Genomic DNA, 24,912 nt, shown 5'->3' on the forward strand with positions numbered 1-24,912 from the left:
GAAAACGTTATGGGTAAATGTTTGTTTGTTTAAAACAAGGATTTCTCATTCCCTTCTCTATATTCCGAATCTTGAATCAAAAATCAATATTTACTTCTCAACAAAAATGCCTTTCAGGCTTAAAGAATCACCCTCGACCCGTTTTGAAATTCAAAATACTGTACTTCCATTAAATTTGACACACGGGATATAATCCCGAAGCAGGCAAGGGGGAACTATTGACTAGAAAATAATTTGAAACTTGATCACACAACACCATAAAAGTACAGTGTAAGCATTTACGATAAACTTTTTATCTGATATAGAGAGAGAGAGATGCAGGATGAAAAGGAAAGCAAAATTAGATAACACTAAAGTAGTTGTGAAGTTTCCAGGTGGATGTTATATTGAGATGTAATATAATGGTAGTGTTGCCAATTTACACTCTTCCTCTACGAAACTCTACTTTTACTTATATAGTGGTGACAATATTTTCAGCTTTTGCTAGTAATTGGTTGCAGTACACACACACACACACACACACACATATATATATATATATATATTCTACTTAGTTCCAAGACAAATGGAATAATAAAGTATGCTGCTGTTATTAAATCTTTAACTCTGCTCTTATTAAGTGTAACTATTGCCAATTGTAAAATAGATTTGCATAACTTCATTAGCATTTTAAACTTTCATCTAATATACCAACAAATTTGTAAAGAAAAAGCTGAAGTTCAATTCTTATGATACATATCTCACGGAGTTTCCTTTTGTATTCAAGCGCTAAGTGGGCGTTATTTCTATAGTCGTGTTTAAACCATTTTTTTCTTTTACAAAAGATTTGTAACATCTATTTATTCAGATTGTACTCTTCGCAAATATATTACTAGCTTTCCTTCCAACTGTATTTTACATAATTTTTCCATCATGATATACTTCCATCATGATATACTTCCATCATGATATAACACTAAAGTAGTTTTCCATCATGACAGGAAATAGCAAAATTTTGTTTGAGTATGTCTCTACGTAAACTATTATCTCAAACAGGAAAATGGTTCTTAGAATGGAAATAATTTTAAGTTTGTTTCAATTGTTTTCCTTTTCTATTTGAACTTATTTTAGTAAATATTTATTTTTAAGAGTCAATAGATAAAGTGTATGCAAAAACTAGTTGTCGAGATAAAGGCTAAGTTATACGTATATCATCTGAAGTACATAGTTTCAAATTTCTTTCATAAGATTATATAGGTTCGGAATTCCAACTGTTTAGAATATAATATAATTGTATGTTTTTAAATACATCTGATTTCATACTAAATAAATCTGATTTTATACCAAACAAAATCAGATAATGAACACCGGCTGTATAGTCTTAACTACTTTTGCCAAATTTGTGGAAATTATATTCTTTCCTATAATCACTTCGAGTAGATTTGAAAGACTCCAATTATCAGTAAATTAATTTGGAGGAATTTAAGCGATCTTAATTAAAGTACATAGAAGATGATGACAATATTTTAACGTTAATATTTTGTTTCTAATCTAGATCTTCTGGAATGCTGGTTGTCAGATGGTATCGTTGAACTTCCAAACAGCCGATCTTCCAATGCAATTGAATCAGGGCAAATTTGAGTACAATGGTAACTGTGGGTACCTGTTGAAACCTGACTTCATGAGACGACCAGACCGGAATTTCGATCCGTTTGCTGAGTCGCCAGTGGATGGCGTTATAGCTGCCCAGTGTGCTGTTCAGGTGGGTTATTTTCAGTTTAAATAAGTCTTAATTTTACCAAACAGTAGTGAGTTGTATGTTGAGGAGATGAAGATGTTGCGGTGGATATGTGGAGTGATGCAGAAGGACAAAATTAAGAGTAAATTGATCCGGAGAACACTAAAGATGAGACCAATAGTAGAATAATTGGAAGAACGTAGACTAAGATGGTTTTGGCATGTAAGAAGACCTTTGGAATACGTAGCTTACCGATTTCATATTATAGAACTGAATGGGGAACTAGCCTGAGGCCGGCCAAAGAAGAGGCAAGATTGTATTAAGAACGATATGATGCGGAATGGTGTGGTGTCACGGAGGATATGATACAATATACGAACAGGTGGAGGACAACAATCCGAAAAACCGATCCCAGTGAACTGGGGGGAAAAAAGGCTTAGAAGAAGAAGACTGGCCCTTTTCTCAATACCTATCTTCTTCCACTACGATACATTGATTGATTGATTCTTTCCTTCCGTAAAAATTCGTGCTTAAATAAATAAATGAACCTTCGGAAAGATAAATTAAGCTCAATAAAAACGTTTAAACGATGTTGATTAAAGAAGTAGAAACTGTATCACATGGAAAGCTGTTACAAATCAAAAGGATATTTCACATTATGATAAGATATTTTCTTCCGAATTACCAATTGAAATGTTAGTAATTTAGAACGTTTTGTCACCAACTATGTTTCATTTTTCATGTATTCTTACTGGATTTTCATGGATTTTTACGGAGGGAAAGAAACTATCAACATGTCTTAGTTGGTAGCGTATCGTAAGAAAATACGTTGAGATAAGGTCCAGAGAAAACCTTTAAACAGTTTACGATATTGTTATTTCCAGAATGATGGGTAAGAATTTTTTTCATTTGCTATTCTATAGGAATCCTATAACTTCCATAAGTATATTATTTTAATGAATTTTCAGTGTCAGTAATAAATAAATAAATAAATAAATAAATAAAGAATTAATAAAATTAACATAGTTCTGAGGGAAACATTTGGTGCAAAACTGAATAAATCAAACTGCTTGATTGGGGGAAGTTGCGTGGAACTTCACGAGTTTGTATTGATATTCCAAGTTCTCACGTAGGAAAAAATATATATATAGGTTTATAGTATTCTAGCTGAGAAGACTGTGGAGAAAAAGAAGTTTTGGATAGACAAAGTAGTAGGTGGGAGAATGATATCAAGCAGAATCTTCGGAAGGTGGGTAATAACAGTCCGACCGCACTGACTTTGTAGGGGACAAGATCTTATAGAGAACTGTTTTCTCTCTTGAGATCTATAATTAGACGATATTAATCGATCTGTGTCGACTGTTAAAAAAAATTAAGAAATTAACTCTAGACTGTTTTTTTTCTATATTACATAAGGCATTATTAATTTCCTATTTTCAAAAGATTATATTAGTTCAGTGCTTAATTCATATTTGAAATATGTAACTATACTATTCATAGAGATGTCACGAATATTTATGGTTCTATGTTTCAAATTGAAATAATGTGAATCTCAGCACACATAACAGAGTTAAAAATTAAGCAATGGGCAAATAATCTTTCAAGGGATTTTTTTAAAATAAGTTTTTGTTTCTATAAAAGAAGTAAATCGACGAATAATTCTAAGCCGAAATCATGTGTAGGCGTATATTTCGTCATTTTTAGAGAACTATCCTTTTTTAAATAGTTCAATAATACTATAATCAACTAATTTACTGATCAGTTTTGAAGAATAAATCATATTATTCTATTATTATGTGTTGTCTGAGTATTTTGCTGTTTACCTAACTAAACGTAGCCAGAACAGATGTAAGGCGACAAGTCAAAACGAAAAAATGGGGATTAGGGAACTGGAGTGAAAAAATCGAACTGAAGTTCAGAATATTATATAAATAAGAAATGAGGTATATAGCTATATTATACATATATTTACTTGCATACTTCAGTTGATTTTATTTCGATTTAAAGCACTCTAACTTCTATAATCCCTAAAGAAACCAGTTTCTTTCAGATTTTTTTTTGTCAGATAGTAAAATCTCCTATTTCATGTCTCTTGACTACCATGTATGAAACTAGAATTGCTTGTACAATATAATTTAAGGTAATAAGGCAATAGACAATTCTTACTACAAATTTCTAGAATAGTGGGATAGGAAGTAGAGTAAGTAAATTTTGAATAAGAACCCTTGACCGGAAAGATAATTGACCTGTTACACGGAAAACAAGAGAAAAGTAAGCCTAAAAAATGCATTCTATGTAGGCGTACTGTATGCACACCACATTGCAAAGAGCGGAAGTACTGACGATATGAGAGTCGAATCACCTAATGTTACGTGTCTTGTACTACTTCTGCTGACGCTGCATAGTATGTGTACTTATTGGTGTTGTTAGCTGCTTGCAAGCCAATGTGGAACATCTGCTAATAAATTTCGTGATGATTATGATGCATCACCACATTTTGCACGTACTATCCATGATCACCTACATCAACGTTTTGGGGAGACGGATAGGTCGAGGTGGCCTAAATTCTTGGCCTGCAGGCTCTCCTAATTTTTTATTTTTATTTTTAAGCAGTAGGTACTCAGTTCGATCTAGATGTATGGTCGTCTTCGAAAATATCCGTGACTGGTTTTGATAACTGATCGTAGTGTTAGTATCAAATGTAACAATAGAATTGTTGAACAGCGGATCTGGTAGTATTGTTGAAGACTATAAATGTGATATCAAATGAAGCAAAAGTATACTCTAGTGGTAAAGATTATTTAGTGGATATGGTCACAAATTCTGAAAATTTATGGATCAATTACTTTGAAGATAAATTTACCGAACGGTTCAGAAGACTTATGGAACAATTAAGATTTAAGAAAAATAAGTGATGTAGTGATTCAGCAATGCAAGACCCTCCTTCTATGGATAAATCTCCTGAACAAGTGGAACATAGAGATGATGAATCTAAATTGATTCCTAGGGAAAACAATTTCTACGTTCTGACAGAAGCAACTGCTGGTTTGATATCAATGTTGTAGGGTCTTTTGTCAGGAACATGGAGGTAGTTTCCAGATCTTAACAACTCTCTGGGGTGTCTTGAGGACTATAAATGTAAGCTAACCTGTGAAAAATAAAATTTTTAAGAATGAAACTTCTGCACCTTCTTATGTGTAACGTGTCACTGTGTAACTCTCTTACAAAACAAGCAGACCGATGTCGACATTGTCGAATTAGTAAGCAACTTGCAGTGATCTATAACACTAATGCAAAAAATATCAGAGAGTTCCCTTCAAACATTCTAATAAAAAAAAAATAAATAAATAAAAATATTCCACGACCATTCATTACTTTGGAATTGGATGAATGTTATAAAAACAAAAAGTAAAATTCAGGTTCATAAACCTTTTGATTACAAGCTTCTCAGGTTATACATAGAATATGTACTTTAATCCAATTGACTTGATTGCAGTAAATAGAAGAATTATTTCTGTTCTTCAAATTTTATAATCGAAATTGTTAGTTATTTCAAAATATAGAATATCGACTTTAATTGTGGCTTCGTCTTCAAATAATCTTACCAATTATTCCAAAATTCATGAAGAAAAACAATGTTTTCTTAAAGTTGTGATTAGGAACGAAGTCAACATTCATAGAGTAAATTTAAGCAAGGAATTTTAATTACTTGGGTTGAGTAATCTGTATGTCTTTAGAACTCACGGTATAGATTCGTCGAATGACAACTAAGATTAACTACTATCAAAATAAACCGAATACTCACTTCTGCAATACTTGCCTACATTTAGTCTTAATTTACGGGACTCACATTGAGTTATAGGAAGAAATCTTTGGACGTGTAGTGTCCGCAGCGGAAGCTATTGAATGAACGCCATGAATGCTTGAATCAGAACATGCGTTATAGGTCACAAAATGTGTGTGTCAATGTTGATGGTCGCCATGTCTCGACCTGCTTTGTAGGTGAACTTGGACGCAATACAATAAATCGTCAGAATGCACAAATTTGTTTCCGTAGAAGATATCAGCTGTATTCCACTTTTTCTCGCAGCAGACGGATGTGATTTTCACCTATTACTTATGGTTGTTTTTCGTGTAGAATTTAAAGTGAATGTTTCCACACTTGGTTCCTATTCAAAATGTGTTATATCCATTAACACCATAAGATCTAGAATCTATCATAGGAATTTTCTATCACTCTAACAAAATCTTTAAAAAAAAAATAAATAAATAAATAAAAGAAATAAAATTATTTTATTTGTGCCATCAAACAGTGAATGATTAACTCATTATTTATTGGGTTTCCTTTTTCTTAAAAAAATATAAACTACTTTTGGATATGTTAGTTCACTGAAACGTCAGGAACTGCCATTTTAGTTTGTCAAAATAATTGTAAAGCAACAATTTTCTTATTCGGGAAAGTATAAGATTTTGAAGATGTTACTAGATACAGATGATCAACGTGAAAAATTCTCAGTTGTAAATATTGCCTCTCTCTGGCTAACGCTCGTGCTTTGTTCTTGGGATCGATTCCCAGTGAGGTAATTGCTTCGGATACAAATCAGAGGATTATTTTGGAATACTTCAAGTAGTAGAGTCCGTCTCGCATAGCTCCAGTGCTGACAAGGGATGCTGGATTTCAATCAGTTGTAAATAGCATGCCAAAAACTCATATATGAACTTGTAATTTTCTAAGATCCATAGATTAATAGATTATAATTGTATTTTTCCAAGACTTGAGTTACTTTGAATGTTTTCCTTTTAAAATATTATTTCTTTGGTTTGCAGCATGTAATCGTAGACTGACAATAAAACTCTATCGCTATTAGAGGAAACTGATGATAAATTGAAGTCTTTGCTTTAGGATTTCTTAAATTAACATCCGTGTGTACATTTTTTTTAATGTACTTTATGTTAATGTGTTGTGTTTTTCTCTACTATGCAGGTTATTGCGGGTCAGTTTTTATCTGATAAAAAAGTCGGCACGTATGTTGAAGTAGATATGTATGGTTTACCTACGGATACAATTAGGAAAGAATTTAGAACTAGAATGGTGCCTTCCAATGGCCTCAACCCTGTATACAATGAGGAACCATTTCTTTTTAGAAAGGTAAGTAAATATTAACTGAAAAGGAATAAGATGTATAATTGTGTTCTTATTACTATTTTTTTTTTAAATTGTATTCATTCAATGGTCGAACGCACATCTTTGTAGCGTTTGTAGCATAGATTCATGCTTTGTGGAATCTGTGGTGAGCAAACATCAAATAACAGAAATTCTCGAAGTTCTCATTTCATTCTATTCAACAAATCTATAAGGGGGTACCAAAAAGTTTGTGCAATCATTTAGAGGAAATCTACTCTGAAGGACTCTAACACCACGATGATATTAGTCCTTCTCTGCGTAGTCACTGTGCCTAGCGACATATTTTTGTCAGCGGTTCTTCACTTTCCGTAAATCTGTTTTGTAAAAGTCTGCAGTTTGACTTTGAAATCACAGTTTAACCTCAAAAATAACGTCATCCTTACTGTCAAAATGGTGTCCTTTGAGTGGATGCTTCATTTCTGGGAAGAGAAAGAAATCATTTGGAGCTATTTCCGGTGAGTATGGGGTGGGGCATTATTTCATATTCTAATTCCAGTGCCTTCTTCATTGATACGTGGGTGGAATGATCTGGTGCATTGTCTGCCAACAACAGCACCTCTTCTTTGACCAATCCATGACTTTTTTCCTTCAGTTCCTCTCGTAACTTAGTCAAGAGATGGGAATAATAGGTACTAGTTATAGTTCCCCCCTGTGGTGGGTAACCTGTCATGATGATTCCTTCACAGTCTCCAAAACAGAAAGCATCTCCTTAGCGTCAGACTTCTGCACTCGTGCCTTTTTAGGCATGGGGACGAGGGGTGTTTCCATTATTTACACATTTCCTTTATTTCTGGGTCATAAAGGTAAACCCACTTTCACCCATTGTCACTAGTCTACCGAGAAAGTTCTCTTCGTCCACCTCACAGCGATACAACATTTCTCTTGCAGCGTCCTTGCGATTTCTCTTCTGGAAAGATGTGAAGCGGCAGCCACCCTGCTGACACTTTCTGAGGATGCAGCTGGTTGTGAATATTCCAGGCAAACCCATAACTCATACCTATTGCACATGTAACACTTTCAGTGGTTACCTCCTGTCTTTCATTTATGATCTCAACTTTCTTCGTCAAGGCAGCATCAACAGTGAAAGATGGTCTTCCAGATCTAAAGGCGTCCGCAGTGGTAATGTGACCAGTTTGGAATTACCTTCTATTTGGATATCATCTCATAGGTTGGGCTCTTATTCCTATAGACTTCTTTCATCTCTTCGTTGGTCTACTTTGCTGATTTCTTCTGAAGATGGGGAAACTTAACTCAAGCTCCGCGCCTTAAGCTTGTCAATCATCGCACCTTCAGTGATTTTTTTTTTTTTTTTTTAAATAAAAGTTCGAAGGAGTCTAGAATTTTCATGATTAACATACAAGGATCTAACTATAAAATGCATGTCCGAGGGGTTTCGTAGTTCGTCACCTTCTAGGTGATTGCATGAACTTTTTGATACCTCCTCGTATGTTAATTCAATTGTCCCTCCTCTTAACCTGCTAAACCACAACCTGTAATCGATAATGTGAGGAGTTCAATTCCATTCGATTTAGAAATTATACAGATCCTACTTCGAATCAGGAGTGGGTTTTCAGTGCAAATTTGGAGAGTAATTTATATAAATTCTGCATGGTACGTGATGATGTTAGAAACGCTAGTATGAACAGGTCTTATAAATTTAGTTGAAAATTTATATGAACAGGTCTTATAAAATGAGAGTTGATTTCATTCTCCGAATTCCCAATAAACCTGCAGCCGTGTAATTGTACGTACATATAAAGAAAAAATGAAGATATACATTCCTTCAGAGAATGTGTTCAGGCCCATATCCAGAGGGGGTCTAGGGGGGTCGGGCCCCCCTAAATTTTTGCTGGCCCCCTAAAAGTTTCACGGTAGTCTTGCAAATGAACTATAATATGGTGATGAACTATAATAAGGTTGGATCGCCCCCCCCCTACATTTTTGGGCTGGCTACGGGCCTGTGTGTGTCTTTATATTAACATTTGTGTTTAGTGACATTTACCCTGCGAAACACTATTTCACTTAACATCATTTCACAGCACCTAGAAAACAGTTTTTATTCTCAAGTTACAAGTTCCGGGGAGAGCATTAATTGGCAAATGTAATTCTTCAATTTATTTGAAGTACCGGTATTCCAAACGATTTCATGTCTGTTATGTTCCCTTTTCTTTCTCTCTCTCTCTCTCTCTCTCTCTCTCTCTCTCTCTCTCTCTCTATATATATATATATATATATATATATATATATATATATATATATATATATATATATATATATATATATGTTTTTATTACTATTAGTATGGATTTTGAAAACTTATAATTGTCCATCTATTTCTTCTGCAAAAGTCTTAAAAAATTACTTGAAGTATGTTGTAGTGCCTAATTGTAAGATGAATTATCTTGCTTCGTTCTGTTTATATCGTATGGACGACAGAAATAATGAGTCTATTCTGTTTTGAGTAGCCTTGAACAATTTTCTTCAATTAGCTTCTACAATTGTGTTTTTTATCTTTAAAATAAAATTAGAGCAGTATTTGGATAGTGAAAAAATTAAATATTCAGTATAGAATTTTGGGGACTCTATCGAAGTTAAGGAAACAGACAGAAAAATGTAATCCTATTAATTAACCAAATGTTTCCTAGTAGCAACAAGTAAAAAATACTTTAAAAATATTTATAATTTTTTCAGAAATAATGGTGCACAAATATATAATACAAAATTATATTTTATTATATATTTCCTAAATACTGTATCCACAAAAATATTATACCAGTTCAAATATTTATAAACACTGGTCAAAAATTTTGAGCTTTCCCAAACTTGCTTTTATAGAACTGAAGATTTCATGTTGTCTAACTTCGTAAACTTAGTACCAGCTCATTGTTTTATTACTATCATTGTAATGAAGAGTAATTATCGCCTTATAAAAATTCCATCCTAAATTTTAAAAAATGAGATACATAGATAATCACACGTAATGATCTTACGTAAAATTTGGCTAGTTTATTCGTGGATATTCAAATTCTTCTGTTGTTATTTACTGCTATTTATAATATTGACAAATTCTGTACTGTTAACTCGGACATATATTAAGGTCTTAAAAATCGCTAACAAGTCGGAATCTGACTTGCTTATTGTAAAAGGATTAATATGGGTATTCTAAAAGAATTTATCATAGAAAGGAATAACATGCAATCAAAACTGAATCAATTAATCACATTCAGAAAACTTGACTTAGTAACCTAATATATATCTAATTTATATCACAAAGGAGAGCTTGTTCATTTTAATTCAGATCAATTTATTTCGTCTTTACAATCGTATAGCTATTGCACAAATTCATGTGTATGAATAAGACTAGTCTCATTGATAAGGAAAGAGATAAATGTATAGTTGTAACATGTACATCAGACATACACAATTGTATTTTGAGTATACTAAATTAATTTTAGGATAACATAGGATTACATAAACATACATAATTTCAATGCCATAAAATATACTAAATACATATGTTGCTCATTACATATCAATATATTTATTATGTATTTAGAAATTAATTCACAGAATAAAAGTAGCGTTTTATTAGATAGCTTTTCGTTAACTTCTTGAATATGTGTATTTATTCGGCCATTCGAATATATTGAGGGAGTTTATTGTGTAAGATTACCATAGTTATGGCCTTTTTGTTTCTATGAAAAGGCGAGAATATAGATAATTTACAACAGAATTTTTCCATCGTGGTGCAATGGACAAATATATTTGGCTTTAGTTTACAAACAGGACACTCAGTTAAAATATAGATAAATAAGGTATTATTAAAATTGGTTATTTCTGTAAATGATAGTAAAAATTTGTGTATTTTACGAGATTTTAGTTTTGAATCAGAGCTTTATCATGCATGTGTTCCCGTAGTTTTTATTGTCCTAATGTATTTTCTTCATATTTCTTGTAGGTTGTATTACCTGATTTAGCAGTATTAAGGTTTGGTGTATATGATGAGAATGGAAAATTACTAGGACAACGAATCCTGCCACTAGACGGACTTCAAGCTGGCTACAGGCATATTTCCCTTAGGACGGAAGCTAATTTTCCCATGTCCCTTCCTATGTTGTTCTGTAATATTGAGTTGAAAATATACGTACCAGATGGATTTGGGGGTAAGATAACATTTCATGACTTACATTATAATGAAATCTGTTCGTAAATACCCACATTTCATGTACGAAACCTAAGTTTACTTTCTAATTGTTGGAATGATAGATACGTATCAAAAAACTAATTTTTCTGTTCAAGTATGTAAATGTTCATTTTAAAGTTTTTAAAAAAAGAAAAAGAAAAAGAAAACTTATCCATTCACATTATGGTGGCCCAAAAAAATGATAAATCGCTGTTAAAAAAGTATTTTAATTTATAAAATCAGAATTTTTTTAAAAAAAATCTATACTTCAATAGTGGAGCACATGCTCGAAATGAGCGCAGTTCTCCCTACCACTATTTCTGAATAAAGTATTTGCAACGATTTTTCTCTAAATATTACTAGTATTAACAACCACAGTCTTTAACTAAAATATTCCTATTGGTTTTAGTAATATTTCCTTTGCAATATCCCCATTTTAACAATAATCGTCGTCGATAGATGGTAAGTCCAACGATTATAATCATGACGAGATGTCGTCATCTCTAAAAATTTGCTACTTTGATGTGTTTAGTTACTATCTTTCGTATCATTTCCATGTAAACAAGACAAGATGCTTACTATTTTGCTATTGAATTTCTTGTGTCATTCGTAAGTTTTAAACAAGTAGTACTGTTAACATTCGAGAGTAATGCAAGTTTTTCTTTGCTAGAAATTCAATGGATGAACAATTTTTCTCGTTCAGACTATCCTACTTTTCACATATGTAATGTTTTGTTTTCACAACAATTTTTCATTCATCTTCCTAGTTTGCTTTTTAAAATCTCTAAACATGCTATTTCTGATTGAATATTGTCAATCCATTCAAAAATCGAACTATATAATCTTTTTGTACCATCATATTAGAACTTCTACTGTAATAGTATTCTTAGTGCAACCGATTTTATCTTTACTACACTGAACGCTTTCTAACATACATTCTGATTATGCATAAGATTTTTATTTGTTCTACAAACTACTACTACTACTACTTATTTCTATACTTAAACTTTAATATTTTGTCATTATTCACTTGCGGTCATCTCTGTAGTTTTATTCGAAAATGGCCGGTGTGACAGAATACTTACATACGAATTATTCCCTTTTTCGAATTCTTTTATATCGATTGTAATTTTCTGCAAAGAATTGTGTACTTACTTCATGCTTAATATTTACTTCATCACATGAAACTTAAATACTTTCTAATATGCCTCAAAAGCAGATACTAATCCTAAAAAGTCCCTATTTACAAGCTGTTACAAAAGAGATTTTACAATCGTGGGTAAGAGATACTTTGTACGATTATTTTTCTTTGTCCTTGATAAACAGGAAAAAACTTTTTTTCTTTACACATTCCAAGATCATGGAATGGATTACATAAAAAGTATTAATCTTCTATTGTTAACTCATTATTAACAATGATTTCCCCCCAAGAATTCATTTTAGATTCTATTCTCTTCTTAATTCATACAAGTGTATATATATTTTTGGATTTCAGTGACAATATTTTAATTCAGCTGATATTATTAGTTTAGAAAAGAAGGCCGTCTTGCAACTAGAAAACGATTTTAAACTGTCTGTTGAAAGACTGATAATGTGGGTATAGAGTAACAATTTACAGATAAATATATAGAAATAAAATTTATTAAATTTTCATCTACCGCCAACACGATTGAGGTTACCTTCCGTAGAAAACAATTACTTTTAAGTTACTCAATTTCCTTTAATAGTTTAGAATAAATTATCCAAGAATTATCCAAAATATGGAAAACATATTTTAAATGTGAATAATAGGGTATGCAGCTTACGTTTCGCTCTATATAGACTCAAAGGCAGTGTCTTGATATATTTTGCTTTTCTTATACTATGACAAGATATACTAATACTTTGTTCTATTATCTTTTGAAAAAAATCATATCTTACTTTAGATTTCAATGGAAAGGTAAACGAATTATTTATAACTCTAAGCCTAAATCATCTTGTAGAGATATTTGGATTTTGTAAGATGTTAACGCTTCCATATATATAATATAATCATTTCAGCATGGTATCTAAATTATAATTTCCTTTTTGTGCTTCACAATTATACTACTTTCCTGAAGTGTCCTGTATACTTCCAAAAGGATAATGATAAACTGAACTAAACAAAATAGTTTAGTCTACCAAACACACACGTCACCAGTAAATAGTCGAAAACGCTGTCCCTAAACAAACAAATGTAATAAACTCGATACATTTCGAATCAGTTCAGTCCTTCCTACATCTTAGAACCAACAACTACTGGAATTAATACACTTCATTATAATGGTAGGTTTCTCTACTTTCAGAGCATCATAATTTTATATACCTTAAGATGTTGTCATATTGTTGAGGGTAAGTTAGTAGAATCCCTACTTACAAGCAGTTATTAAAGAGAATACAATTATAGCTAAAGAATATATTTTTCATCTTTAATCAGTATTTACTAATTATTGTGTTATATTAAGTAGGGGATAATGATACCTGTAGCCAAGGCCGAACTCTGAGTTTGATATAGATTATCGTTATTGTTTTCGAGATGTATGATATGTACGGTGAAAAATTATAAATAAGGTTTTAATTTAGTGTGATTTATCTTAGTAGTGATATCTAGAGGCAGTTTGCTTGTACAGAGATAATAAAAAAAATGTCTTGGTTATCTTTATCAAGTAAAGCGGTAAATATAGTTTATGCTAATAGTGGGTTAGCAGTTAGTTGCTATGATGCAGAAGTTTATTCATAGTTCATTTCTCATATCTACTTCAATTTGAAGTATCTTTAGTGTGTCTGATTATAGTTCACGAACTAGTATATATTATATACTAGTGTATACGTTAATATAGGCCACAAATACCATAAATACCACAGAAAAGATAAGCTTACACATACGTTATTTGTCCATTTAAAGTCTTCCATAGACACTTATGTGCTGAACCAAACCATGCTATACATAAATTTGAGTAGAGGTTTCAAATGAAAGATGGGATTTTCAATATTTTCATATCCATTAGTGATTACAACTACTTCAGCAATATTCAGAATTCAACATATCTCCAAAACTGAACTGTTTTCTAATCGAAATATTATCTTAAAATAGTAAATAAAACATAATTTCTTATTGTCAATTATCGTATCCTAGTCTACATTTTGTGTTATCAAATACTTTCAGATTATACTGCTTGGTAATTAATTTTAAATACTAGTTAGTTATGTCGAAACAATGAAAAGAATCTTCTAATCTTTGTTTATTTACAGATTTGATGGATGCCCTCTCAGATCCTCGTGCCTTTCTGTCTGCTCAGGAAAAAAGGGCACAACAAATGAAAGCAATGGGCATAGAAGAGACTGATATCAGTACAAAGGATCTCAAATTAGGTACAACAGGTGATACGAAGAAAGGGAGCAAAGTAGGAGTCACGGGAACCAAAGTAGAACCGGAAGGTATGGAAGATGTTAATTTATTCTGAAAATTTTCATACTCTACAACCTTACCATTATATAAGATCAGTACACTATCCCGTGTACAATTGTCTCCAGTACTGTTGTACCATAAGTGGCACAAAATGTCATCAAACTCAGTGTGTGTGGGGAGGGGGAGAGAATTATTTACGATTTGTCGCAGGGCAATTAATGAGGCTGACACTTTTGTATTGCCGAGGTGTGGGTCATTTCTACCTGCTTATGTTGTGTGTATGTACAAGTCGTAGACTTTCATTCAGCGAAAAATGAAACCATAGATTCTAATACTAGAGACAAGGAAAGGCACGGAAAGTCATAACTTTCCAATCTTGAAAAATGTATCAAAGAAAACATGATACTATCCATGTTAGTTGAAATGAGCTTTGAAAATTGTGACTTTTCATTTATAGTATTTATTCTTTGAAAGAAAGTTTTAGTTGCTTCGAAAAGTTTCGGAACTTTTCAAGGTAACGTCGAAAGAATCCTGCCACATTGCTACGAAGATACATTCCTTTCTAGTCATGTACTGACGTGAAGTTAGTTTTTTCTTAAATTGCACTGTTGCAGTTTTCATAATTATTCCATAAAGATAAAGCTAACTGTTTTTAGAGAGTTTTCATAATTATTCCATAAAGATAAAGCTAACTGTTTTTAGAGAGTTTTCATAATTATTCCATAAAGATAAAGCTAACTGTTTTTAGAGAGTTTTCATAATTATTCCATAAAGATAAAGCTAACTGTTTTTAGAGAGTTTTCATAATTATTCCATAAAGATAAAGCTAACTGTTTTTAGTCTACATTCTGTTTACTTTTATTAATTATACGTACCAGATGGTGATTTTATTCATTTGCCACTAGCTTCTTAGGGAATGTATTAACATTTCAGGCTTTAAAAATTTTCTTCTTCTTTATAGTCTTACTTCACCGAGACTTAAAATATTTACACATTTATTAACTACATGCTCATTGATATAAGACTTCAGAATTATTTTCTTTAAATGAGATAGTTACTAAAATTGCTATGTACACTTAATTGCGTGTTTTTTATGTTGACAGTTTTTAAGGAATGTTATGGTTAAAATAAATTAAGAACAATTGAATAGATTGTTCCGAGGTTTCATTCACGAATTTCTTTCTTGTTCTTAACTTTAATTATCTTGAGTTGTTGGTGAATATTTCAAATTATATGCCTGTAGCCGAACTCCCTCTATAAAAACTGTTGCGGAAGTAGCGCAGGATTTTGAAACATGGAGTTTTGGATAGGGCACATACTAGTTCCTAAGTGAAGTCTTGACCCGACTGCGGTAGGTCCCATAGGTTTGGACGTATAGACCTTTAAAGTTAAATTTTTCATGATTTCGGCAGCCCATAACTCCGAAGGGAAGCATTTGTGTACCCAAGTTGGTCTATACTTTTTATCTTATCTTGGTGTCAGAAATCACCTCCCAAACGTTGTCGGTGTTGTTTTAAAACCTCTGTATATATCTACAGATTGATGGGGTTAGTATATTTTGAGGATTGGTAGAGTCTACCCTCCTCAATAGACACTACTTTTATGAAGATACCTTTATTTGTAAAGTTAGAAAGATTGCAGAATTTAGAGGTATCGAAGATAATGAAAATTCAGTTTACTACCAGAAGAGACACTGGTGCTGAGTTGGTCTAAATGGAGTAGCCATTTGAATAATGTCCTGGTAGAAGGCACCAACTGATAACTAAAGTGGTGTAAATCTTAGTGATTGGTATGGCAACTTTAATTCTAGACGTGATCAAAGAGACTTGGACGACATAAACATCGCAATAAAGAAAACTATCACATTATTTACTAGTTTGCTTCAAACGAAAAGCAAAATATTTCGGAGTTAAAATATCCCGTCATGTTGATCTCCGGAAGATTTGAATGTCTTGAGAGATTGTTGGACAAGAATACAACATAGAAATGGTAAATATTAGGACAGTAAACTACAAGAATGAGATTAGAGACATGGGATGTTACAGGGGAAGGTGGAGGGCATTAGAATATCTGAAAGAGAATCTAATACATAATTTAGATTTGATGTGAATATGTCGAGTTAGATGGAAAGAAGTGTCTAAATGCGAGGCAGAATCTATAAAATGAATATGTATTGAAAAGAGCGGGCTTAATAGTATGGGAATAATTTAAGGAATGTGATTAAAAGAGATGATGATGAAAGTAGATATCACAGTACATAGTCGTAAGTTCAAGGGAAAGATGATGATGTGATTGTACAAAAATATGCGGTAAGCACTGCGTTCATGATGGAGATAATATACCTTGAAATTCTCTGTGTAGGTGAAGTATAGAAGTATGCTTACTATAAAAGTAACTATAGAAGTATAGAACTAACTCTCTAGAAGTATCATGTAAATTGGTACTGTAAAAGTTTCGAGTTAGGAGACATCAGATCCAAATCTGATGTTATGCGAAATGGCTATCCAGGTGAAAAATGTACTTAAAAGAAGAATAGGATTCTAAGAGTTAGATACGGAAATATAGAAAGAGGAAAAGAATTATTTAGATTCAGAAGAAATAACGTAGAAACCAATGAACGGCGAGTGCAACTCGAAATGAGAGTAGAGCCAAAAAGCCATGGATTACCAACGTTAAAGGAAAAAAAGAGGGTAAGGAAACAGAATAATAATGGAAAACATGTAAAGAGGTACAGGAAGCTGAATAATCTATTGTGAAGATACATTGACAAAACCAGGAAAGGAGAGATAGATAGATAGATTAGCTTTATGCCAATTGTCGTTGAAGCCTGTCCTCATTCAGTATTTATTAACCATTAGATTAGAAAAGTGAGGAAATATGAAAAATGTATCGTGAAGTTACATCAACGGAAACAAGTCAGAAGAAAGGAAGCCCAAATATGACAGCAGAAAATAAGAACGAAAAAGAGTTTTAGGAGGAGAAAACGAATGCGTTGAATTATACAACGCCATTGTAAATGATCTTCCCGACTTCAAAGTAACAGAATTCAAGGTGTTACCTTTCCACAACATTATCTAATATCAATTTAAAAGAAATAATTAAAAAGTTCCTGCATTGTTAATACGGTGTTATGGAAATATTTGAAGAATATGGGATGAAAATATGTACTGAAAGGACAAACGCCATGTAATGATGATGGGAACGAGGGAAATATGTCAATCGTACAAGTTAAATAGAAGGTAGAACATGGTAACTAGTTTCAGGTACCTTTTGTTAATAGTACATAGGGAAGATCTGAAATGTGTGCGGGAAATAAAATCCTAGATAGAAATGGCAAAGGAAACTTCTAGAAACAAAAACTTATTTTGTGGGTCATTGAATAAATAATTGTCTCCAAATATTTTGTGTGGAGTATTGTATTATGCAAAGGAGAAACATGGACATGACATGAGAGTGATAAGAATTTACTGAAAGCGTTTGAGGTGTAGACATATGTAGAGTGCAAAAAATAGCTTAGTATAATGTAGTGAAAAAAACCAATTTGGAACGGTTAGCGAAAGTTACAAGAAAGAGAAATAATGGATACATTGCATAACAAAAGGGGAAAATCTGCTTAATACTTACTTGAGAATAATTTTTATTATTAGCAATATTGATAGAAGTAAAAGACGGAGATGAAGATGAAATATTACAATTGAAGAAATATATTAAAAGAGTGTAATTATTATGCCAAAACTAAGAGATTTGGCAGGATTTTGTACTTAGTAACTTCTCAGTTTACAATAGGGTATCCACCTATTGTTGGATGGGTGATGATGATGATGATGATGATGATGATTATAGTGGTGGTGGTGATTTAGATGTTTTCGTTTGCAATATATATATGACAAACCCAGTATCAGGTCCACAACCAATTCGTACTTCTTAAAAGTTTTGAATGTTCCGATAAAGTTTCCTCATAAGTACTTCCTGAAAAATATGAAATTTTGGTACTAAAGGTATCTTCCACATACAATTTGCTATATATATATATATATAAATAAATAATATTTCTTGTGTATGTATATTAGTGAATTAATTTACACATGAAATATTTCTCAGTTATGTTGAATTGCTATAAAATGTGTTCATTGATACTACGCTGTCTAATATTCCTCTTTTCATTTCTACAGAGGATCTAGAATTTGAAATAATTACACCAGAATCTTTAAGGAATGAGAAGGGATTTATAAAGACTCAACGAAAACAGCAGAAAGAATTAGAACAACTTCGAAAACGACAACAAAAGGAACGAATGACAATACAAAAGCAGCAATGTTCAGCAATAGAAAAGCTTGTTAGAGGCAAAAAGTAAGTATATTTCCGTCGTGAAGCTTCTCAACAATATGAAAAGGACATAAGAAAGATTTATGTGAAGGGGGAAAATATGTTCGTAGTTTAATCTTTGTAGACTGTTTATGCTTGAAAGTTTGTTCTGTAGTTAACATATAGTTTTGAATATTTCAACTTACGAAACACCACACATTTCTTTCGTTAATTGTGCTTTGGTAATGTACTGTTGATAGCTGAAAACAAATATCTTTGTCAAACATTTGGAATTGTATCCTTATCATCTTGCAAAAACTAAATTGACAATACAAGTTTTTGGTGTGAAAACTGTTTGGTGTTTTGGCGTAATAAATGTTACTGATATCAATTTGTAGCATGCAGACTCCTGGAGAACATATGTTTCTCGGATCTAAAAATGGTTCAGTATAGTTATTTTCTTACTTTATTTAGTTCTTTCCTATTTTTTCTCGAGAATGAAGATCTGTTGTGTGGCATTCGTACATCTTTTATGGATATAAAATTACCTAATTTAGTTTAGCAAAATAGAATTAATACAACTATGACACTGTTATCTGAAATTTAAAAGTTGGATATTCTTGTACAGAATTACTACCAATAGATCACATTTAAAATTTTACGTTAATAATAATAATAATAATGTATGTATGTATAAGTAAATAGTTACTTACAGTAATGTAACATTAAAAGATTGTGTTTATTAAAAGTCTAATTAATATTACTTGCAGTAAGGCAGATCTAACTTCAGATCCTGCAGTGAAGAAGTTGGTAACTGAACAGACATTGCAGTGGTCAGAAATGGTCGAACGTCATCGCAAAGAAGAATGGGAATTGGTTAAACATCACCTTCAGGAACAGAAGGATGTCCTCAAAAGACTTATGGAATTAGCCCAAGCAGCACAGTTGAAGCAGCTGGAATTAAAACACGAAAGGTTTGTTTTATTCATAATATATGTTGTTATATATATTAAAAACACAATCGTACTCTGTAATATCGTTAATATTTTTTTGAATCATTATCAGTTCCTATTTGTTGTGAACAGTAGTGGTTTTGGGTGAATAAGGATGACTGGTATTGTAATCACATATTGTCGTATTTACGAATTCTTTCGTCTTGTTCACAAAACAAATCAGGGTAAATAATGAATTATTGAATCAGTCAATGAAACTGTTTCTAAAGTATTTCTAAAATGTGAAAAATATTTTTAAAGTGTATTAAATTTACTAAAATGCCAGTTCAAAACACTCATGTCAAAAAGCCAAGTTCCAAACATATACAAAAAAGACTAAGCTTTCAATGCGGCCAAATTCTTCAGTCAAGTTAAGTTATGATATCAATTCTGCCAAGTTCATGAAATAAATTCCCTCGTTCTGAAAGTGTTTGAAGAAGTTGGGAACTGGTTACATTATCAATACAACCAAATTATCCAGGTAAGATAAGTTACGATCTGTTGTAGCTAGTTGGCCAAGTTTTTCAAATACTTTTAGAATAAATAAACTTATTTCAAGAGCTTGGCAGAATCGATATCATATGTTTTCAGTAGTTTTCAGAAATCTTCGGCACCCTTACTTGTGGGGCATTGAAGCGATCACTTCACCCTTAATAGGGGTCTGCTAATTACTGTCTGTAATTTGGCGTTGCTGACAGTATTATTGTTGTAGCCAGCAGTCATATCTCGTTGAAAATTAACATTTCTGTCAATACAAGTCATAGTGTGGGAGGTTTGACGGCGTTGTTTGGCTCTCTTAGCTGTGGTATCCGAAATGTTAAAATTTTCTGGAGATTTACGTGTTAGAGCCTGTCTATCTCAGGTAGAGACCTGCACGGGCCGAATTTTCCGGCCCGAGCCCAATCCAGCCCGAACATACCTAGGCCCGGCCCAGCCCGGGCCCGAAAAGTTTTGGAGATTTTTGGCCCAAGCCCGGCCCGGCCTGATAAGTTTTTAAAAATTCTTGGCCCAAGTCCGGCCCGGGCTCGGTAAATTTTAAGTTTTTGGCCCGATCCCGGCCCGATTAATTTAAAAAAAAATTAGCTCGAGCCCGAATCTTTCTCAAAATTTAGTACTAAATTTGACCTAACCCTCAGAAACATTTTCTAAACTTTGGTTCACAACCTGACGCTTGCCTTCCGAATGGTGCCATTGCCTCCTAGAACTTTGCCTGTCATCGAGAGAACAAAAACTCCATTCCCTGTAACAAAAATCTAACTTAATTGATTTTTAGCATAAAGTGAAGATGGCAATATTGTTTAGCAACAGGCAAAACATTCCCACCCCTTCTTTTTATATTTTGAGTTCAGTGAAGGTCAAGGTCAGAGCTCAATTTACCGCATAATGCCTGCAATCCTCTATAGTGAAAGGGAGCCGCTAAGCAACACAAACTGTAAATAGTTATTGCATTCTTTGTAACATTTTTCACGGACACATTTCTTCAACGTTTGGCTTTATTCCAATTATCGTTTAACGAAAGTCAATAATTATTAAAGAATTGCAATTGATCGGCCCCAGCCCGGCCCGACCTGAAGAGAAATCAGTGTCGGCCAGCCCAAGCCCGGCCCGACCCAAAGAAATAAGTGTCGGCCCGCCCAAGCCCGGCCCGGCCCAAAGAAATAACAGAGTCGGCCCGCCCGGGCCCGGCCCGTGCAGGCCTCTAATCTCAGGTGTGCCCTCGGAAAATATGCGAAACATACTTCGCCCCCCTCCCCCCGGCACCCTTTGACGGATGAAACACACCCTTTGCTTACGGAAAAGAAGTGAATAGCCTCAGTTGTGTTGCCAATTTGTCATTCAGTCGTTTGGTCTTGACGAGTGAAGATCGTAGGCTACTTAGAATGGCTAACAAGACAGAGCACAGCGAAGTAAGTGAAATAATCCGTTGTGGCATCGCTTCCGCATCCAACAATTGAAAGATCACGGCCGCAGCAACTTGTCCCTCCTCTTTCGAGACAGGTACGGGAAAACACACATCGACAGCAGCGCCAGAAGAAGCACAGTTGAAATTGAAATGCTATAGCTCCTATTAATTTGCGAAACTTTGTGTTTCTAGCTAGTTGGGAACATACCACACATTTGTGTCAATGAGTAGGTGAGTGAATGAGTCTAACAGAAACCACGAAAAACGCAGTTTGTTAGGGGTTCATAGCTCAATCTGCGATGATCCTTCACACGTTAAGATTTGGTACTTTTGTACAACATGTCAGTACTAGTAACTGTATGTAATTTTGCGTTACTGACATTATTAGTAACTCAGTAGTGGTGTCTTGAAAATGACCATTTCGGTATATGTAGTCGTTCGTGTAGCTCGTGTAGCACGCGAGCTTGCAACGCGTGCAGAACTTGGCTGCGTGTGCTGCTACGTAGACTTATTTGAGCTTTGACGAGATATTGAAAAGTTTGCGTCCTTCAAGAATGGCAAATTATTATTTATGTATTTATTACTATTATTAGATAGCCGCACTTCGGATAAATTAGAAGCCTGTACGTTATATAAGTAAAAGAATTGAAACAACTATTTTTTTCCAATCGTGGAAAAACGTTACTTTTGAAGTTTAACGTCCCTTTTCAGTACTGAGACTATATGAGACAGGGACCTATAGTTTAAGATGGAATCTAAACCACCATAATGCGTTCCAGCGCATAAGGGTTTTCTAGCGGGAATCTAACCCGGAATCTCTGCACCAAAGACGGTCGCGCTAGCCACTAGACCAGTGGGGAGGACTGGAAAAAAAAATGGTTGTTCAACATGACAGACTAACGTAAGAAATACGCAAAGAATAGTAATTGTTGTCAGTGTAATTGGTTTCAACCAACTACATACTTGAAATTCATTTATTTGCATTCTAGGATGCTTTGTCGTATGGCACTTAATCATAAAGATTGTAAATAAAAGATTTGATTTCATTAATTACAGGGAAAACAAGGAATTGAACAGTCAACAAGCCAAAGTCTCCATTGAAACAATGAAGGAAGTAGCCAATGATAAGACTCTAAGAAATAAGGCTGAGAGGGAGCGACGCATACGGGAGAAGAAGCAGAATATGACGAAGAAATTCTTCGAGGAGAGGAAGTATGCTACAATGAAACAGAGCAAAGAGAAGGAGAAATTGAGGAAGAAGCATAAGGATCAAATGGATGATTTAATGAAGGATGTTCAGAATGTAAGTTTAATTATTCTTTCATAACAGTGGTATTTGTAATGCTCCTACAAATAATAACTTAAGTATTCTAAAGCTGTGTAAATATTAATTGCAACACTATTTAAAATAAAAGGATTTACCAATAAGAACATCAGACCTGTAAAATGAGATAGAATGAAAACTACAAGTAATAATGAAAAATCTTTGTTTAACGTCCCACTATTATGCCTGTTAGGCTAAGGGAAATGATGATTAAAGCAAGCGAATGATGGAAGAATTGATGGCATAAAAAGTGGGAGGAAACGGGAGTACCTCGAGAAAACCCACGAACACGATATTATCCATCACACGCTTACTGCCTCCCTGCCTCCCTGCATATTATTCATCGTGCCTCCCTTCCAATGATAATAAGTTTTAATAAATAATTTAATTATTGTGCAAAGCAAACAATGGTATTGGATTTGAAGATAATGCAGTTCAAATGTCTTCCTCTGCCCTCTGCTTCGGTGGCAGGAGTGGGCTCTGACTTCCATTTTGCACCATTTTTGCGCGATAAACTGGCAATGGTACGTTCAATATTTCCTTTCAGTTGACGAATTGTTCGTGGCTATTTTTCTTAATCCTGAGGTTTAAGATAACCTCATAGATTATATATCCACGGAGATAGATCACATGATTTGGCCGGCCAGTTCACCATTTCTTGCCAGAATGCGTTCAAAAATCTTCTGCCGAACTAAACATGCATTTTGATGGTAAATTCAAATAATTTGCATGCGTTGTTAAGCTTTGTATATCTCCATGCAAGCACAGTGTCACAGTTTAATCTTGCCAACCCAATCATATTTCCAAAACAAGATCTCAAAGTTCTGACAATTTTTGGGAAATCCTATGGACATTCCATTAGGTGGTAGATTGTAAGAAAGCAAAACCAAATAAATAAATAAATAAATAAATAAATAAAATTCTACAGCGCATAACTGAAATAATGTCCAAAAGCGAAATATATATCAATCTATAGATCTCGTTGAGCTGAACAAAATGATACGGATGAGCAAATCTTCATGCGTAGTTTTTTTTTTAATGTAAAATTAAAAATCCATGTTATGATAACCATGCTACTTATTTAGGTAAAAGCGATACTGATGTATACTTTCATCAGCCTTTTTATTGTGACACGAGCAGTGTTGTTCATGAGATATAGCCCAAAATTATGATTTTAACTCTTAAATTTGAAGCTTTTATTAAAATTTTGTCCGAAGATGAGACACTCCTAACTAAAAACAGTGGCTCATATGCTACTTGTAAATAAATTAATGGAAACAATAGAAACAATAGAATAACTATCACGTTGTGATATTAAAATTAAATTAGTTTTTCAATCGAACCAGCAAAGCATATTTAGGGAATAGAATTATGGTTAGAGTTAAAAATTAAGGTTGAATGTAGTCACAAAGCTAGTCTGTTGGAAATCGGAATAGGCAAACACTCTATTGTTATTGACTATTATGTAACTGATTTTTTTTCCCTGGTAAAAGCAAGCGTATATATTAAAGCTTTGAATTTGCTTCTTTTGTTTCAAGCTTGAAAATTCAGTTGACTTTCGTATCGATATTTATCTGCTACCTTGTGTTAGAAACTGCTGTACTATTGAAGGTGTTATTCATAGACAATAATTCACTTTTTCTTCAGAAAACAAATAGTGTCCATATAAGTTAGATATCAGCGCTTACAATATACATCAGCAGTGGTTGTTTGGCTATATAACATTAGTTCTTAACGGATCTCATCCATTTGCTTCTAGCAAATACGCAGAATAACTTTTGATTAACCAGTGGTTTCATAATGTTTGTGGTTGTGTAACGTTATATTTATGTTACATTTCAGCCCACAGTTCGCGTAATTTTTAGCTATATCAACA

At 33.2% G+C, this 24,912-nt stretch overlaps 1 protein-coding gene across 4 annotated transcripts in view; it reads left to right on the forward strand.

The window, feature by feature from the left end:
- The window catches only part of norpA (no receptor potential A), a 387,967-nt gene that overhangs the window by 354,623 nt on the left and 8,432 nt on the right, over positions 1–24,912 (forward strand). For all 4 annotated transcript variants that reach the window (XM_081771645.1, XM_081771642.1, XM_081771643.1 and 1 more), the window contains 7 exons: positions 1,535–1,741; positions 6,702–6,866; positions 10,861–11,065; positions 14,356–14,541; positions 18,685–18,862; positions 19,588–19,791; positions 22,769–23,015. In XM_081771645.1, the coding sequence (XP_081627771.1) occupies positions 1,535–1,741; positions 6,702–6,866; positions 10,861–11,065; positions 14,356–14,541; positions 18,685–18,862; positions 19,588–19,791; positions 22,769–23,015 (1,392 nt within the window). The remainder of the gene's footprint in view (positions 1–1,534; positions 1,742–6,701; positions 6,867–10,860; positions 11,066–14,355; positions 14,542–18,684; positions 18,863–19,587; positions 19,792–22,768; positions 23,016–24,912) is intronic.

The sequence above is a fragment of the Thermobia domestica genome, chromosome 9, assembly GCF_964235325.1.
Source record: "Thermobia domestica chromosome 9, izTheDome1.hap1.1, whole genome shotgun sequence".
Taxonomy (NCBI): domain Eukaryota; kingdom Metazoa; phylum Arthropoda; class Insecta; order Zygentoma; family Lepismatidae; genus Thermobia; species Thermobia domestica.